This window comes from Montipora foliosa, chromosome 6 (assembly GCF_036669935.1).
Source record: "Montipora foliosa isolate CH-2021 chromosome 6, ASM3666993v2, whole genome shotgun sequence".
In the NCBI taxonomy this organism is placed as follows: domain Eukaryota; kingdom Metazoa; phylum Cnidaria; class Anthozoa; order Scleractinia; family Acroporidae; genus Montipora; species Montipora foliosa.
In genome coordinates, this window is record NC_090874.1 from 56,534,925 (window position 1) to 56,552,729 (window position 17,805).

The 17,805-nt window shown below is 37.9% G+C and overlaps 1 protein-coding gene across 3 annotated transcripts in view; it reads left to right on the plus strand.

Moving 5' to 3' along the window:
* LOC138007846 (inositol 1,4,5-triphosphate receptor associated 2-like) overlaps positions 1-17,805 on the plus strand; it is a 44,261-nt gene that overhangs the window by 9,119 nt on the left and 17,337 nt on the right. For 2 of the 3 annotated variants that reach the window (XM_068854936.1, XM_068854935.1), the window contains exons 8-26: positions 376-446; positions 3,950-4,014; positions 6,914-6,966; positions 7,321-7,371; positions 7,777-7,854; positions 8,344-8,400; positions 8,830-8,880; positions 8,999-9,063; positions 9,199-9,310; positions 9,478-9,666; positions 11,000-11,095; positions 11,831-11,919; positions 12,906-12,943; positions 13,091-13,178; positions 13,925-14,009; positions 14,496-14,530; positions 15,224-15,263; positions 16,853-16,899; positions 17,050-17,090. In XM_068854936.1, the coding sequence (XP_068711037.1) occupies positions 376-446; positions 3,950-4,014; positions 6,914-6,966; positions 7,321-7,371; positions 7,777-7,854; positions 8,344-8,400; positions 8,830-8,880; positions 8,999-9,063; positions 9,199-9,310; positions 9,478-9,666; positions 11,000-11,095; positions 11,831-11,919; positions 12,906-12,943; positions 13,091-13,178; positions 13,925-14,009; positions 14,496-14,530; positions 15,224-15,263; positions 16,853-16,899; positions 17,050-17,090 (1,351 nt within the window). Of the gene's footprint in view, positions 1-375; positions 447-3,949; positions 4,015-6,440; positions 6,598-6,913; positions 6,967-7,320; positions 7,372-7,776; positions 7,855-8,343; positions 8,401-8,829; positions 8,881-8,998; positions 9,064-9,198; positions 9,311-9,477; positions 9,667-10,999; positions 11,096-11,830; positions 11,920-12,905; positions 12,944-13,090; positions 13,179-13,924; positions 14,010-14,495; positions 14,531-15,223; positions 15,264-16,852; positions 16,900-17,049; positions 17,091-17,805 lie in introns of those variants that run through there. The other variant, XM_068854937.1, reaches the window with a different exon arrangement.

Sequence of the window (17,805 nt, forward strand, 5' to 3'; positions counted from 1 at the left end):
ATGACGCAAGTGCAAAATTGCCTTGCCTTTCACCAGGTATACCAAATAGGCCAGTTTCGTATTCTCACAGCTAGACTGGATCTAGCATGAAAAATTAATGGCGGCTAATATGCAGGCAAATTAATTTGTATTGAAAAGATTTGCCTGCATTAGCCTCCATTTCATGCTAGATCCAGTCCAGCCGTGAGAATTTGAAAATGGTCTATTGGGTACCTGTTTTGTTGTGATAATTATGAACATGTAGTTCTTAGCCAGAAAAATCCCTCTTGTCCAGAATGAGGGTCCTCCTCCTTTAGAGCATTCACATTTGAGCTTCCAAAAGAACAAATAAATTTCCTTGGCCATCAAAATGTATTACTGTCTTCCCTTTATCAGATGGAAAGCTCTGAAGAGGTGAACAGTCAGTTAACTGCAGAGGTGGAAAGTTTAAGAAAACAACTGAGAAGGTGATCTATGATCAGAATCAGAATTTATGACACAATGTCAGTGTTCGACACTAACGCTTACCCGATTGCCTGGGGCAAGCAAAATATATCCGTGGGCAAGTAAAACAACCATAAGACTTGCCCGATCGGGCAATCAGAATTAATTTTAAGGTCGACTAATATTTTGCGGAACGATTTGATTTGCAATGAAGATTGTGACTAGTAATATGACGTAGTTGCCGCAAACATGATAAAAAAAATAACAATGTTACATCGTTTTGCTGTCATTTATTTTCTGTTAAAAATATATTGGTACAAACCTCAAAACAGATTGGAAGAAGGAACATGTTCCTAGCCGCCATCTTCAAATCCACGCAAAAAAAAAAGTTTGTTACAATGGAACCCAAAATTCTACCTTTTGTCAGGCAATTTCAACCAGCTTTGAAAGGCTTATAGACCATTATATTGGATAAACGGCATTTAATTCAAAACCAGCCTAATCTCAGAGAGATATATAGTAAAGGAATCTCCCTTGATGTCTTTTAGAAAAGAAAAAACGCTAAATGTATGCTCCCGTACGAACAGCGCAACGCTCTTGCAGCGCTGCGCAACTTCATATTTTAGGTTGCACAGTGCTTATGCGTCCTTAATGCGACGTTCATGCGTTCACCAAGCTTCACAAGCAGAATATCGAGCGCTGCAGAAAGGTTGCAATGCCTAACAACGAAAAAGCATTGGTAAAGCAGCGCTATATATCGTTGCTTAAAAGCTGCGACTGAAAAATACTTTCGAGGAAAAGTTTGGAATGTTTAAGACCGACAAAGCAACGCTCACGCAGCGCTGTACATCGTTGCTCAAATGCTTCGACTAAAAGATCAATCGTGTGTAAAAGTTTGCAGTGTTTAGCAACGTAAAAGCAACGCTTAATAAGCAGCTTTGTGCATCTTAATTTGCCTTAACGTCAGGGCTATACATGTAGCTGAAAGATACCTATAATCAACGGCTGTATACGTACGTAAGGTATATCCAGTCTTGAAGGTTATAAAACTTCGACAACTCAAGTCACAAATACATTCTCATTAAAATGTTGTATTCTGTAGAAAATTTGGATTTCAAACCTCGTACTATATGGCCGGAGCTTATATATAAGCCCAACATGTTGATCGATACAAAAAGGTTTCAATGTCAAGGGAAATCGACGCCAGCAATGCACACCACGATTATTTCGCATTTTCAGTCCGAATGGAGCGATAGTTTTAGCGACCCCCATCAGCGACCCGCGATAAGACTTACGATTGGTCACCATTGTGCCCATTGACCAATCGCGGGTCGCTAAGCGATCTTCCAAAGTCTTCCAACGGTTTGGATAAAGAGAGTTGTGAACAAAGCATCATTTGATGGCTCTCGAAGCAAATGTTTGCAGAGTTTGGCGGCCCTTAAATCCTTCTCAGTGTACAAGAGGCTCAAATAAAGAAGACGAATGGGTAGCGGAGGAATCGTCCGTGATCTATGTGGAATTTCGAGGCAATCGAAGCCTTGGGAACGAATGGCCTTTTTTCTTGAATGATTCCGTTCGGCAACTTCGTCTCGGTGTCCAACCTTGGTAAAGAAGAAGAACCAAAAACCACCTAAATCGCTCTAAATCGACCCAGAAACCGTACCAGAATCAAATAAATATAAGACTGAAGCAAGGTAACGTGTTTTTTTTATTTTAAATCGTCCGTAATTTTCAGAACTTTGAGGAAAACCGTTTTACCGATACAAATCCTTAGATTTCTACTCTCGCATAATTTAGCACTGTACGGATACTCATATATCGAGCTTGGGCTACCTATAGAGACACATGAAATGATCAGAGAACTGCAATGTATTAAATCAGATAGCTGTATGAACAATAGGCTTTAAAGAATCCTGCTCGCATCATGATCAGTTAATGACCCCGTTAGTGTAACAACGCAGCAGTGAAGAAGCTCTTTGGGTAGAATATTTTTGTACATTATACAGCTCATTATATAGCTTGCCTGTAACTCCTCCGCTATGCAAAATAAATTTAATTGATACTCTTGATACTTTTGCTTGTACCCATTTTTCGATTGATCGGCTTGTTGTTGGTGGCCATTAAATTAAAAGGCTTCTCAAAGTACCTTTTCTTAGACCGAGAAAACCTCTCGCATCACGCGACATCCTACCTGCAGCGTTAAAGCAACGCGAAGCTATTAAAGCAGCTCTCTTGCAACACATCTGCAACGAAAGGGTCGCTAATGCATCACCGATGCAGCGACCATTCAGAAGTCCTGCAGTGGTTAGCAAACAGTCTCCTCGAGCAGCGTTGGTGAGTCGCAAAAGCAGCGCTGCTAAACGGTTGTTTGTTTCAAGTGCAGCACGTCCTGCTGCAGCGCTTAAGTGACTTTGAGATGTCTTTGAGATGTCTTACGCGCAGTCATTTTTCGAAACTCCCGCAGTGCTATCGATGCAGCCATCATGCAACCTTTCTGCAGATATAAGGGCAACGCTGGTCAGTCGCTAAAGCAGCGCTGCGTAAAGGTCGTACGTTTCGTACGAGCTTATCAAAGCAAAATTGTGAAGGCTACCAGAACACCATGGACACAGCAGGAGTCGCATTGGTCTGTCAAGCCCATTTTGCACACATTTTACTCAAAATGGACATTTTTAAAAGCCCCCTTTGAGTTTTAATTAATGGGCCACAGGTATTTAGGAGGCGGGGAACCGAAAAAACTCATGGGCAACCAAAAAAACAAAACTGGTTGCCCAAAGGGCAAATTACTAAGAAAGTAAGTGTCGAACACTGATTCTGTGGTTGAATTGTACAACAGCTTGTGGAGGTTCTTTTTACCTGCAATTGGCCAATAGTTAATCAATCATAGGATAACTACTGGATGATGTTTGCCTGTCAAATGCAATAATGAATTATTTTATTTGTGTTGTATGTGGGTAATGTAATTTAGGCAAAGTTAACCTCGAAGCAATGCTGGTCAGCAGTTTCCCCAGCTATACTAGGGGTGGCCCAATACCTCTAGCAGGGGTACCTCCTGACTTAAATATGCAGTTGCTTGCTTGCAATTCTTTGCAAGTGTTTTATTCCAATAGCTTGCTGTTTGCGTGCCAGTTTGTGATTTGGTTTTCCCATCCCTCCCTCCCTCCCTCTTGAGGTATGGGCTAGGTACATGTAAGTACATGTAGTGGGTCGGTAAGTATTCCACTGAATGGTTCAGTGTGACGGTGCCTGGTGGGGGCTGCTCACAGGGTTGCCATGGAGACCTCCTCTTCATGCTAGAGCATTGCCTGGCTCCACCAACTTTGTGGGCACCAACGCCCAAGCTCATCGATTGGTGATGAGTTTAAATGTGTAACAATTAAATTTTATAAAATCTGATGAATTAGTCCATCATTTTAGTCTTGTGACACTCGTTCATCAGTAGTACCGTGATTGCCTGTACTTAAGTTCGCAGGATGAGATCTAGTGGGAATTCATATAAGTCAACCACTTTTTTTTGTAATTTTAGTTGTCAGCAAATAATTGACAAAAACAAAGAAAAGGAGAAAGAAAATTCAGAGTTAAGGCAAGCTGGTAAGTCCCCACTAGTTAGAAGTAACATGATTGCATTGTTTTTTCTCTTGCATGTAAAATTGAGCCTCTTCCCTCATGATGTGTGTTGCAGTATACTCATGCATGTACATTTGAAGATCCAATAATGTATTGGTTAGGGGCTCCTAGTAGGCATGGTCTACTTTATTAAAAAATGAGTTTTTATCAAGATTTAAAATCAAAGGTTGATATTAAATGGCCAGGTGTAACTTAATTACATTCCCTGATATACAGTACCGGAGAGAAATAACCTTAGCAGGGAACACGTTTGGGGAATGCCAATTAAACGTGAAATGGAACGCTATGGGAATGCCAAAGGAACGTGAAAATTACTTTGGAGGAGAAACACGTCCCTATAGTACAGAATGCGTTCCTGTTATTTTTACCGTATGGGAGTTTAAAAACTGTTGTAAAACAAATATAAATCAGTTATATTTTCGTTTTAAAATGATTCAAGTCTTATTTTTTAGTTCTAAAAGCCCCTTGACGTTTTGCCGTTCACTCTTGAAAACAGCAAAAAAAGCCGCATAATTACCTTCTGCTGACAACTTGATAATAAACAAGATCACAATGTGGCCTTAATTAAATTTTAAGAGCATTTCTCTTTCAATAAATTACCTTTTGATATCAAGTAATCATTGCAACCAGATTGTCACCACAAGGAATTCATGTGTCGATGCTTTAAATCTCCACGCCCACAATTTTTTGTAAGTTCTTATACCGCCTGCATCGATTTCAAGTCGTTACAAGAAAATGTGAGGGCTACAAGGTGGGGAAGAAACCACATTTTCATCGTGGACAAAATTGTTCATTGATGGCACGCTGTTTGAAAGGTAAAAATTCTGTGTTGTTGTTTATTTTGTCTTAAATTATATCTAGGCTTTACTTTACCCTTAGTTTCATATAAAATATATAAATATATATTTATTGTATCGTATAATTTATAAAATAATATATTTATCATAAAATGGACCCACTCTTTAAATGATCCTGACCTGATCCTGATCTTGATGTAGGGGTACATTTTGCTTGCTCTCAGTTGTGGGAGTATTACACAATAAATAATTAAGGTTTACTTGGTACATGTACCAAGCCATTCATTTTACTGGGTGAGGAGAACCTTGAGGTGAACTATTCTGTTATTTTCCACACTGTTTGATCCATGTTTAACAACCTTTACATCTACTCAAAAACTGTCTCCAATTTGCATTCTGGCATTCCATGTTTATTAGTAGTCCGGCGGTGATCCTTTTTCCTTTCTTCAATTCTTTGTCAATGACATCAAAGTGCCGGATGAGTATCAGATTACATCCTTTGTGTGGGCGGTCGTATTAACTTTAAAACCTTGATAAAGAGAGATCGACTTACACGTACAGTGTTCTCCCCAGGTATTTCAGGCCAGGCGGGCCGCCTGGCTTGATTCGTTCAAAAATCGTTGCCGCCTGGCTTAAAACAAGTGACCTTACGTAGTTTAACATCTAAAACTGGGATCCTGTCCATAATTAAAAAAAGAAAAACACTCAATAAAGATACTGAAGCATTGTCTAGTGTTTTCTCGTTGTTTTCTCGCAATTGATAAGGTTTCAGCTCATTTACCCTTCCGTGAAAGGTGATGAAACTTGTCATCCGCTCGTTTCGTTGAACGGCAGCCGTCTTTCAGTTTGCCGTAAATTCAAGGGCACTTTACGGATATTACATGGAATACTAAACTCAATTCCCACGTGCGTGGAAGGTTGTCAAAAAATGGCGGCTTCGACAAACTCAGGATCCTCTGAACAGAAACGAAAAGCTAGTCAAAGCAAATTAAGTTCTTTTTTCACCCTGGAAAAGAGATGTAAGAGTGTAAGTAATTTGGATGAAGAAGTCCAGCCTCGGGAAACAACACAAGGTCCGTCAACATCCACAGATTCCAAACACCGAAAATCAGGGTTTGATCCAATGTGGCTGATGGACTTCCCTTGGCTCCTTAAGACTAACGAAGATGATAATACTAAATAGTGGTAGTGGTATGTTGTGCAAGTTGTGCAGAAAACACAATCAAAGGGCCCAAAGCGTAAGGCAAGGATGTGCTGTTTGGGTGGATGTTCCATGTTTTTAAGTTTTATGTTTTCCTAGACAGCATGACAATTCGCTTTTGCTATTTTTGTAAGTCTTAATTTTGTATGGTAGATTAAGCTTCCGACAGAATGCCCCCTGGCCTTCCCAAAATCCTGGGGAGAACACTGACGTACTGCGGCTCTTGACGTGATGATCCCGTCCTCAGCATTCAGTTTCTGGACAATTTGGCTGATGTTTATGCCCAACGATTCCTTTTCTCGTTTAAAATGGTAGCTTGTCCATTTTTGACAAGTTCCTTTTCAACAAGAATGCATTATACAGATTATTGTAAATGTATAGGTATTCTACATTTACACAAAAATCAGAAGGCGTTCTTGGCATTCTGGAATTTTCAGTAGAATGTGTTCCAAATCTAGGAGAAGGCCAAGGGAACTCGGAAAGAAAGCGAAATGGAACACTCAAAGAACGTGTTCCATGTTGATTTTTCTCTTTGGTTACTTCTGTCCGGTACTGTAGATTTATCCCATTTGAATAATAATATTATTATGTTATGTATGTTATTAATAATTAAAAACATTTTCACCAATATTGAAAAGACTTGAGAATAATAATAATTATTATTATTAATAAAATAAATTTTATAGAACTTTTGGAGTTATGTATAGTGAATGTCTTTTGGGATTTCATTAATTCAGCAGTGCAGTACACAGTAATTATAATTTGAAGTGTTTTTTTTTTTTATTTTGTTATGGATGTTTTTGGTCAAACTTCATTTTCATAAGTTCATTTTGACATTTTTTTAAATGACTCATTCTGTCAACAGTTGCAGATGCGCTTGAAGCAAACCAGTCTTTTCAAACAAAAATTTCTCAACTGGTTGGTGTAGCTTTTTATGTTTTGACCCTTCTGCATTTGTTGATACTATATTGTTTTGTTGTTATGATACCTTTGATATTCTGCTTGTGCCATATATAACATAAAATGACCAAAATTTGGAATAGTTGTCCTTTGCACAAACAATGTAACAATATCAGGTTTATGCAAATATCTCAATTTTATAAAGACATGCATGCATTTATGTGATGAGTCCTCAATAGAAAATTACAAGCTGTCCAACAGGTAAGTTAATATTACTATTTTTAGAGTTTTTGCATTCAAGTAAACTGCTGCAACCCAAAAACATAAGTATTTATTGTTAATTAGACCACTTTTTGGAATTTTTTTTTCCAGGAGAAAGAACGTGTCTTGTATGAAAGTAACCTAAACAGAATTGGTGATAAGGTTGGTCTTGACAATCTTGATTTTGCAAAGGTGACATACTGTACAATTCAAGAATGATTCCCCCTGTTTACATGCTAATTGATTTTGAGAATGAGCTTTGAAGGTATTTAGCTCAAGCATAAACATCGTTGCATATATATAACAGCAGTTTCCAAAACACCATGTTTTATAATCTGTTACAGCTTTGTGGATTACTATTGTCATGCACTGTTTTAAAAGATTGAAACAACACTTGTTGTTGTGAGATCTCTTCAGAGAACATTTTGTTAAAACAGTGATGATACAGTTTGCTCTATATAATATATTGTAAACAAAGGATACCCCATTTCTGTATCCTTTGGCAGGTTATGCAGTGTGAAATATTTTTTTTGTCGGTATCAAGTCATTCTTTCCTGTTTCAATAAGCTTCTTGAGGCCCAGGGAGAAGTAGAACTTCTTGAAGATGAAAGAAGACGACTTGTGAATGATTTAGCAGAACAAAAGGTAACTGCATGATTAAAATTATTCTCATACATATAATATATATTGTCACCTTTTGAACATCTCAGGTGATTATAATTCTCACTTGACCTCATATCCTCCATCATTACTTATTGCTGCCCTGTATTTTCTCGCATCCTATTAGGATGAAAAAGAATGAAAACAAATATCGATTTCAACAATCATGTATGTGGTAGTCACAATCGTTGGCCTCCAAGGATCCTGAAACACTTCATTCATTCCTTCTTTGATGAAGCATAATTATACAGCCACAAATTGGTTTTCAAATAAATTTGAATTTGATAAGGACAAACCTAATTTCCAATTGTGCATGAATGTAAAATGAGCCAGCTTGACATGTTGTACACTATTATTGGCACCATGCAGCAGTGGTGTCTTGACTTTTGCATTAACAACGATCAATTTTGTAAACAAATTTTTATCATTGTCACTTAAATTTATGACTTTTTTCCCTTCATTTCATTTATTTAGCAATACTGTAGTGATCTTCAGGAGATTCAGGGAGTGAAGAATGACATGATTGCTAAGGTAAAGTAGTACTTTAATTATTTTGAAAATTTCTCATGTTTAAGTTTTGTTTTTATTATTTTTTTACTGTTCTCACAGCAAAGGAAATAAACACTCAAGGATATTAGTACCCTATACTGACCCTCTTCACCTTTTTTATAAGATGTTCAAGGGGCTTGGAAAAATACTATTTCCAATAATATAATTATTGTAACTGTTTTGTGAAGTGTACCTTTGCATCTACATGTACACAATTAATAGTAACTTGTTGGCACATTCAGGAATGTGATGCTATACAATGTACCCTCTTGTTTACAGTGCTCAAAAGGGAAGTCATTTAACACAAATGTCACGTTTTTTGCCAAATTTACAATCATTTTGAAAACTCAAATAGATGATAAAAACGTTTTCTAATAGCCTGTGACAAGAATTCTGGCTATATTCTTGCAGGAAAACTCAACTAACTCTTCAATGATTGTTGGTCTTGCATCTGAAAATGAGGTAAGGCAGACCTTGCACTCCTATTAAGTATGTCTTAGTTACTAAGTGATAAACAACTTGCCATAATATCCAATATTGGCCTTACATTATTCAGAGACTTATGTTCTATTTCCTACAGACCTTGAAGATGGAAAAAAGCAGATTAGAAAATCGTATTTTAGACTTACAAGGAAATGTACTCAGGTGTGTTTTAATTTGTGGTGTGGCTTTTACTACCCAAGGTGTTTGCCTTTTATATATTGTGTATACTTCTTTTCCTCTCTTTTTATTCTCCGTTGATTACTCTATGGAAAACTCGTTATCTTATTCTTTGTGCAGACTACAACAAAGAAAGGAGCTGTCACCTGAAAAGAATCAAAATGGACCTGGTTTGAGCAGTACTCCTCTTTCTCGACAATCGTCCTTGCAGCAGGAACTAGAGGCACAAGAGGTACCTGTGCATGGTTTATTTCAGTAAACACAAGTGTATGTTAGAATGTATGCTAGGTAACGTCCTCTGTAATACATTGCCTTGACTATTGATACGTCCTTAATGTTTTCAAAATAATAAGGAAAACTTGATTATTACATCCACTAGTGTAAACATTTTTTTTGCAGAGTTATGATACCAAAGGTCTTCCTTCTCCCATGGTGGGTAGTCAGTTTGGTTTGAGTGATAGCTTGGACATGGATGATCAGGATATTTCACTGACAGGGATGAATCACTCATGGATGTCAAATGTTTCACTTGATTCCTCCAGTACAAGTTCCATTTTTGAAAAATACAGTTCAACAGCATTACGAATGGTATCTGCTTCAAGATCCTTGTCCTTGTGTAGTTAATCAGGCCCCAGTTGTTCAATGGGTGGGTAGCGCTATCCACTGGATAACTCAATTCACTTGGTTTTGCTAGTATTTATTAGCTGGATAGTGATTTATCCAGTGGGTAGCATTAAATTATCCACCTCTTGAACAACAGAGTCCACGCCCCAGTTGTTCTATCCACTGGATAAATCACTACCCACTGGATTACTCAATTGGTTTTGCTAGTGTTTATCTGCTGGACAGTGATTTATCTGGTGGATATAGTGATTTATCCGTTGGATAGCTATAGCGTTATCCACCTTTTGAACAACCAAGGCCAGGATAATAAACAATAATGTGCCAATCAACTTGAAACTTCAACATCCCCACCCCCCCGGGCAAACCACAGGCAAACCAGGCATTTGAACTTTTGAAGATTGGATCGTTCAAATTACCACCCCCCTGGGCCAAAATGGTGGTCAAATGCCCTACCCAATTGTCTGATTATTTTGTCTGTCAAACCCTACTAGAGAACATCATTGTCAGCTCCTGTTGTCTTTAATAAAGCTTGTGTATAAACATGCCAGCACATGTTTCGTGACATTTTATATGATGATGGCGTTTTTACCAGACTTGCGCAACTACAAAAACACAACTTTAATGTTGAAACTATTAAAAGTGACTTGTAATTGAATTAATTTTGTCAGACAATATCAATAAGCAAGTGTAAGCTGCTCTAACTCTGAAACATGGAAAAGGTTGTTTAACAAGGATACTGTATACATTGTACTTATCAACAACAAGAGAGCCTAGAGTGTTACAACTGCATGTATTTTAAATTGCTCAGTGTCGGTTGATTACCTCTAACAGAAACGTACAGCTTTAACAATGAAACGGGAGTGTGAAGACGTACCATATTGTATTCACTCTATAGTATGACAAAGACGAATGGGCCTTTTTTAATACATGAAAATTCAGCTTAAAAGGGAGGTTCTGAGGACAAAGACATAGAAAAGTGGATGATATGGAAATATTTTTCACATTCATTGCAACATATTTGTATTGTTTTTGTTATCAAGCTTTGAAAATGGCCTATTATGCTGCCAAAACTCCTTTGAAGACAACTTTTGAAGACGTTTTTCTGTAAGCCAGTCGCTCACAAATGCTATTATCTCTACGTCTAAACTCTTCCAAATTTGAAACCTGATACTTCCGGTGCAATTTTCCGCTGCAAATTTTCAGGCACAGAAAATAGTCAAATGCCCAGGGGGTGGGGGGACTGTGATCACTTGGGACAAATGGAGCTGAACACGATCATTTTGTTTTTCTATTCAAGGCAACTGAGTTCAAAGAGAAGAAGGAAAAGGCTTTGAGACAGATTGATGAATTGGCAGCTCTTGACAGAAGTGTTGGAGTTAAAGACAGAAAAGAGGCATGTGAAGCAAAGATCTCTTCCCGTAAAATCTGTGTATCGCTGTAAAATAAAACAATTATATTATGTGCAATGTTTGTTTTCTACCACCCATTCGTAACTGGCAACGGCAGGAATGGAAAAGGTGTATTTGCAGATCTGGGAAAGATGCCTTTGACTCTCATATGTTTAGAGCCATGGGAGGGGGGAGTGGTTAAAAAAAATTGCATGCCTTTTTTTAATAGTAGAATTGCTTTTCACTATCAAGACCATCAAGTTGACTAGCTACAAAGTGTGTTAGAGTTGAATTCTGTTCGGCTGAAGATAAATCAAGCCAGTTAATATTTGAACCTAAAGTGTAACGAAATGCAAATTCAGTACTCTAACCAATGGACAATGCCCTTTCCTTCTAAGGTGCAGAAAAGCTCATTTGCAGTATAGAGGAGGGAGGGAGGAGAGGGGTGGCGTGGTCCAGTGATTGGGGCATTGGGTTTGCACGGAGTGGCCCTAGGTTCAAATTCCTTTTGAACCTCTGGTTTGGATTTGTTTCCAGTTGTCCCAGATTCAACTATAACACCTTTGTAAATAGCCATCTGGTTGGCTCCTGCCAGTTGGGGTTCGTGATCATGTTTCTGTTAAGTTTGATTTGCTACTTCCACCATAAACAAAGCATTTACGTTTACATTTACATAGATATGGCATCTTGGGATGAAATGCTCCAGTACACTTGATACAATGTTGTCCTATAATCCTTAGGTTTTAATAAGGCAACTTGCGCAAGACTTAGACAACTTTTCGGAGAAAGTGTCCTCCCTCAGTATAAAGAAGAAAGTTGCTGAAAAGAGGTACACTGACTTAAAGATTTTATGGTATGATGTGTAACTAGTTTGATGGAAGGTGTAAGAAATACACCACTATCTCGAACTCGAATATCTTTAATCATTGGATAAAGAAATTGTTTTGATTTTTACTAACGTCTTTATGGGCTCCTTCTTGGATGTAATCTCCCCCACCCACTTGGGATGTCGACTTTGCGGAATCTAACTGACTGATTAACCGTTTTCTTGTCAAGTCAATTTTTACGTTTATGAATGTTATGCAATTTGATCGTTGGTCTTAAGTTTCAACACCTAGTTTCTTAAGGGCCCACAGACGGATTTTTCGCGCGTTGCTAAGGAAGTGAAATGTTACTTCCGGTAACTGACGTCATCATATCATGACCTGACAAGAAAACCCACCCACAAGCAAAAGTCACCGCACAAACTGTTGTTTCCATCGAAGGTTTTTCCTCGCCCTTCCTCGCGCGCGTTCTCAGATCAACTGCGCATGCGTAAATGAACTGACTTCCGGTTTGAGAAAAAAGCTAAATTTCCGGCGGTTTTAAATTGAATTAATTTTTTTTACATGGCACGTTTCACCCCCAAATATAGAATATAGCTAAGCATTGATTTTTTTAAATCATCTTTTTTGAAAAAGTTATGGGTATTTCAGTATCGTTTATGTCTTTAAAAAGAACATTTTTCAAAATAAGAAGAAAACCATGCTTGGCTGGATGCAAAAACAAATACAAATTATCAAACCATCGATTAAATACCCAAATTGCGTAGCACGGAGATAAATTTAGATTTTTTCTTTACGTGACCATGGGCGTGGTATGATGACGTCATATTTAGGGTCATAGGCTTACAAAAGTTGGAAACTGACCAAAATAATGTCAAATTCTCTCAAATTACTTAACCATTGCATCCTTAACAACGCACCCCAAAAAATACGTCAGTGGGCCCTTAATCATTAATTTCATCATCAAGCTGGAGTGGTAACTCTCTTCTAGGGCTGTGAAACTTTTAACTGCATCACAAAGGCTCAAAGGTTAGTTCCGTCTCATGAATGCTAAAAATTTAGGTGCTTAATTTGCGTAGTTTTTTTTAAAACATGTATTTGCAATCGCTTTTTCAAGATCTTGACCAGACAAGGCCAAGGCCTTTGATATGTTTGTTATTCTGCTTTGTTTGGCAGAGGAAAATAAACTGCTGTTTGAGGAGCGAAGTCGAGCTTATCAGAAACTTGGAACAATGTCTCTTTGCAACGATGAGATGAGTGCAAGGTAACAAAGCAACACACCTTGATGGTTCTGCAGATAGTAAGTTGCAACAAAAGTTGTCCATCATAGAGGAAACGGGAATGCGTTTAACATATTTTTTTACATTCTTGGGACAATTATTTCATCACTTATAAAAGGTCATTGGACGCGAGGCTAGCTATGCCATAAGAATGATTGGTACCAAAAAATGTTGAAATTATTGCGTTTTTTTTAAACTTACTTCGAGCGGTCAATACTTTTGAGTTGACAAATGCGTAACTATGACAGAACAGTGCAAATCCGAGCTACATGTACTACTGAATAACGAAAGAAACATGTGTCTTGATTTCTGACCAGAGATTCAATCCGTGCTGTTTACTGAGTGTTTTCTGCGGAATCTCATCTTCAACGCCAACTTCCATTACTGCCTTCTGGCTTCCGTCATTCAAGCCGGTAGAGTATTGTGTTTTCTTGGCTGATTTCTCGGCGGTTGTTGTTCCACATCTTTGGATACCTCCATTCTTGCATGTAGTTTGAGAATCTTCCAATAATGTCTCACTAATGATAGTTTGCGATGAACCAGGATAACGCAGCATATTTGGATTATCGTTTGCTTAACTCTTGTCATCTTTCGGTGTCTTTGAAGTTTTATTTGTTGAAGCCAAACCGCAGTTTGGAGGTTGCCGTTAGTTTAATGTGAGAATTATGAAACGTGCAGTAAAAGGCTTTCTCAATAACTAAATCGCAAATTTGTTTGTGAACTGTTTTAGATTGTTAGAACTTGAGAAAAGACTTGAACAGGAAAAGAAAACTGTTGCACAACAAAGGGAGGAGCTCTCTTTTCTTGAACAACAGGTAGATTCTGAATTCATTGCGAGAGCACTTTTAATTTACTTTTCAAGCTGTTTTGTTCTGAGTCTACGATAGAGGGTTATGAACTCGGTCCAGAATTTCGCAAAAAGTCCTTGACTCGTCGTTGCCGGCATAAGAGGTCTGTAAGTCCCTTCTGTATCTCGTGGGTGAGCACAACATTGCGAGCTACGAATCTGCAAGCAGTGGATTTAGATGCCAGCTTACACGATATGTATGGACGCAATTATATGCCCGAGGACTCAACACTTTGTTCCTAAAAACTATAGTCAGTTTCCCTCGCCCAACTTTGCTCTAACTTAAGCCCTCACCAAAAAAATAAAAGGATAATAAACCTCTACGAAAACAAAGCCTTTATTTTCCTCGGGTTCTCTCTGCTTTGGTATACCATTTTTCCAGTTGTCACGCGCAACTGTTCAATCAAACGATTTCTCGATCACCAGTTTCTGTTCATTATTTTTCTGCCTTTAGTTATCCAAAGTCACAGAGGATCTATTCAAAACAAGGTAGGTTTGATTTTCGTTTCCATTAAATTAGATTGTAACTGGCAACTGGACTTAAAGCGACAGCAGTGGATTCAGTTAGCCTTCGTAAAAAGCACTCAAATAAAGAGAGCGCGTGTTTCTAGTTGCGCGCGACTGTTGCAAAAGAGACATCAGTGTAGGAGTTTGGGCTTCACTCTCTCTCTCTCTCTCTCGTTACGGTAGTAAGCTATGGAATTCCCTTCCTAATACCACAAGAACAATTCCTGAGTTCAGTTGAGAAAATTAAAATCAGCCATTTTAATAATCTTAAATTTGATACTGACTGTTGCACCTTTTGTTCTTGATCTTACCGTATTTTAATCACATTATCTTGTTGACTGTATTGTTCATTAGAAATTTTTATTGGATACATGTTATTCAATATTTATCGAATTAGTTATTTATCCTCGGAGACATTAGCATAATTGTGTGCTGTCTTAAATTCGAGCATAAATAAAGATTATTGATCAGTTAATTGGTTGGATTTCTTGATATCCCTAGCCTTCGTTCAGGGAGTATCTTACGCCATTTTAAACTATCAGTTTTCAAGGAGTGTTTTTCTGTTAGTGTCAACTTATAGGGTGGGGTAACTTCCCGTAGGCTGTAAACTGTAAAGGAGATGAAAACCCAGTGAAAGCTATTTGAAGTAGTAATATTCCACTTTGGACTTCACAGGGATGAAAAAGAAAGCTTTTCAAGATCTCTCGAAAATGAGGTATGTTCAATTTTGTTGTTGTTTTCGTTTTCTTTGCGGAAACAGACCTTTTACCATCTCTGGATGGGTGTTTTGTAATTGCCAAGGGCGTCAAGTTCCTATTTTTTCCTATTTTTTGGCCTGCTTCCTATTTTCTCCTATTTTTTAGGAACATTTTGAAAAATATGAGATAAAATTTTAAAAAAAAGGGCTAAATTCTTCAAAAAAAGAAAGCTTTCTGTTAACAAACGTGGAGACTTTATGGCCTGTGTGAATGATAGCCTTCTGAAACTCGTGCCCACACTTTCTCAGTGTTTTTGGTAGCATGCAAAGGAGGCTTGTCCCAGGTCATTTGCATGTTTGTGCAGCTGCCATGTGGAATTAAGGAATCAAGTAATTCAGTCCAATTTCGTCGATCCTCTTTGTTTTCAAACAATAGTTGTTTTATTAACATACCATCTCTTTAAAGACAGTTGCATCTTTGTCTTTATTGTGATATTTTATTTTTAAAAAGTTCAAATATTTTTCTGCCTTATAAGTTTTGTGACTGCTGTTAGAGTGTTATTAAACCATTACAAACAAGCTCGTGTTTTTAGCAACAACTGTCAGCAAAGTGGTATTAATGTAGCCACGATGATGCAATGGAATACTTAAAAGGAAATAGGAGAAAAGAGGAAATTCTTTACTGAAAAACAGCATAAACTGTTGGACAAAGCCGTGTTGTCAACGACAAGCACTGCCCAAAATAAGTCAGAGCAAAGCTAAGGTTACCCAGTTTGCTAAAAGAGCCAAAAAATAATAAGCATTAGACTTTTTTTCGCTACGAATAGTCTTTGTTGGCTTTTATTGTATGTAAGACATTTGGTAACTGTGAACTTATATATGATATTTACTGTTCGCCAAAAATTGTTCTTGCTGCTTCTCTTTCTCAGTTTCAAACAACGTAAATTAAAGACATCTTATAAAGTAGTCTGTGATGTAATTTCGTAGGTGAAGTTTTCCTTGATAACGAGTTTTAACACTTGTTACTCTGAAGGATGCATGCCATATTGTCTGTTAGATATTAAATAACGCGGCAAGAAACAGAGCTGCTGTTGCCTTTGTTAAGAGGATAGAATTCAACGAAAGCTTCCTATTTTGTTCTTATTTTGGGATGAGAATACCTATTTTTTTTCGTATTTTTTGGCCACTGTCTGTCATACTTTCATATATTCTGAGTGTCATTTGTCACTTGACGCCCTGAATTACGCGTTTGTGTACAACTGCCGAACAACCGTTAGTCTCTTTTTAAAAGTAGCGCCAAGCATCAGTGAAAGTTGCTTCTTTTTGGACGTTTGTTAAAGAAATGGACCGAAAAAGTGGATCCTGATCCGCGAATCACTACGGGGAATGCGACCCTTTGAGGCGATCCTCAACGAAGATTGACGGCACCGAAAAACGAAAGTTTTGATTAAAATTGCAACTATAGACTCCGCATGTTTACGAACTGAAAGACGCATAAAAATTGCGAATCGGGAGTATTCCACAATGTAAACTCAATAGCATATCACATTCAATTTTTTTCTCATTTGAGTCGTTTAATTTTTCATTTGTTTTGTCTTCTTGTGCAGAAACATTGGCGTTTATCATTAGAGGATGACGTTATTACCATGAGAAAGTAAGGAGATTTCTATTGGCCTTAGGAGTAACTGCAATAATTTTGTGTGACGTCACCACTTTGTCTGTTGAGTTTGTTTATGTAGGTTTATTAATAAATTAACACCGTTTTTAAAGCATCTTCACGACATTGATTTCTCTGTTTTTGCAGAAGCCAGGACGAGCTGGAAAATCAACAGACCATTTTGTTAGGTAAAAGGCTTATGGGTACTATTCGGTTAACTGTACGCTCATGTCCCGTGTCCCCGGGGTTGTAGTCGAGTGTTTACAGTATTCAACAGTACAGCTAGTGTTGAATCCCTAACGAGCAATCGATGTTTACATGTATTTGGTAGAGAAACGTGGCACCTCTCCTTGTCGTGCGCCGACACAGAAAATCCACTGAAGCTCTTTTAAGTCGCAGTAATACCAGATAAGACCCATGTGAGTCTATTGTGAAATGCGTAGTGCGTTTGTTTCAACAAGGCCAACTTACCTAAAGTAAATTGACCACCGTACAGAGATTCTAAAAGCTGAGGTTTCAAGCGTTAGCCCTTCGTCAGAGCGAGGGCTAACCGCGCGAAACGTCAGCTTTTAGAATCTCTGTACGGTGGTCAATTTACATTATCAACTCCGTTGATAAAACCAAATTTTTGTATACTACTTCCCCATCGACGCAGCACTGTGGGCCACAGTTTCTTTAGAAAGGACCCCCTTCATTCTACTTGCATAAAGACCTATCACACCATAAGGCGTTTTGATGTCCTCGCGATCTATCCGTTAATTGTCGAAAGAAATTTCACCTGGGCGATAGTCTTGCATTGCTATACTTGTCCATTGACTTGAAACCCTTTCGACAAATTTCGAACCAACCAAGGGCAAAACAACAAGAAGAAAGACGATATTGTGGGCATGCATGCTGCAACTG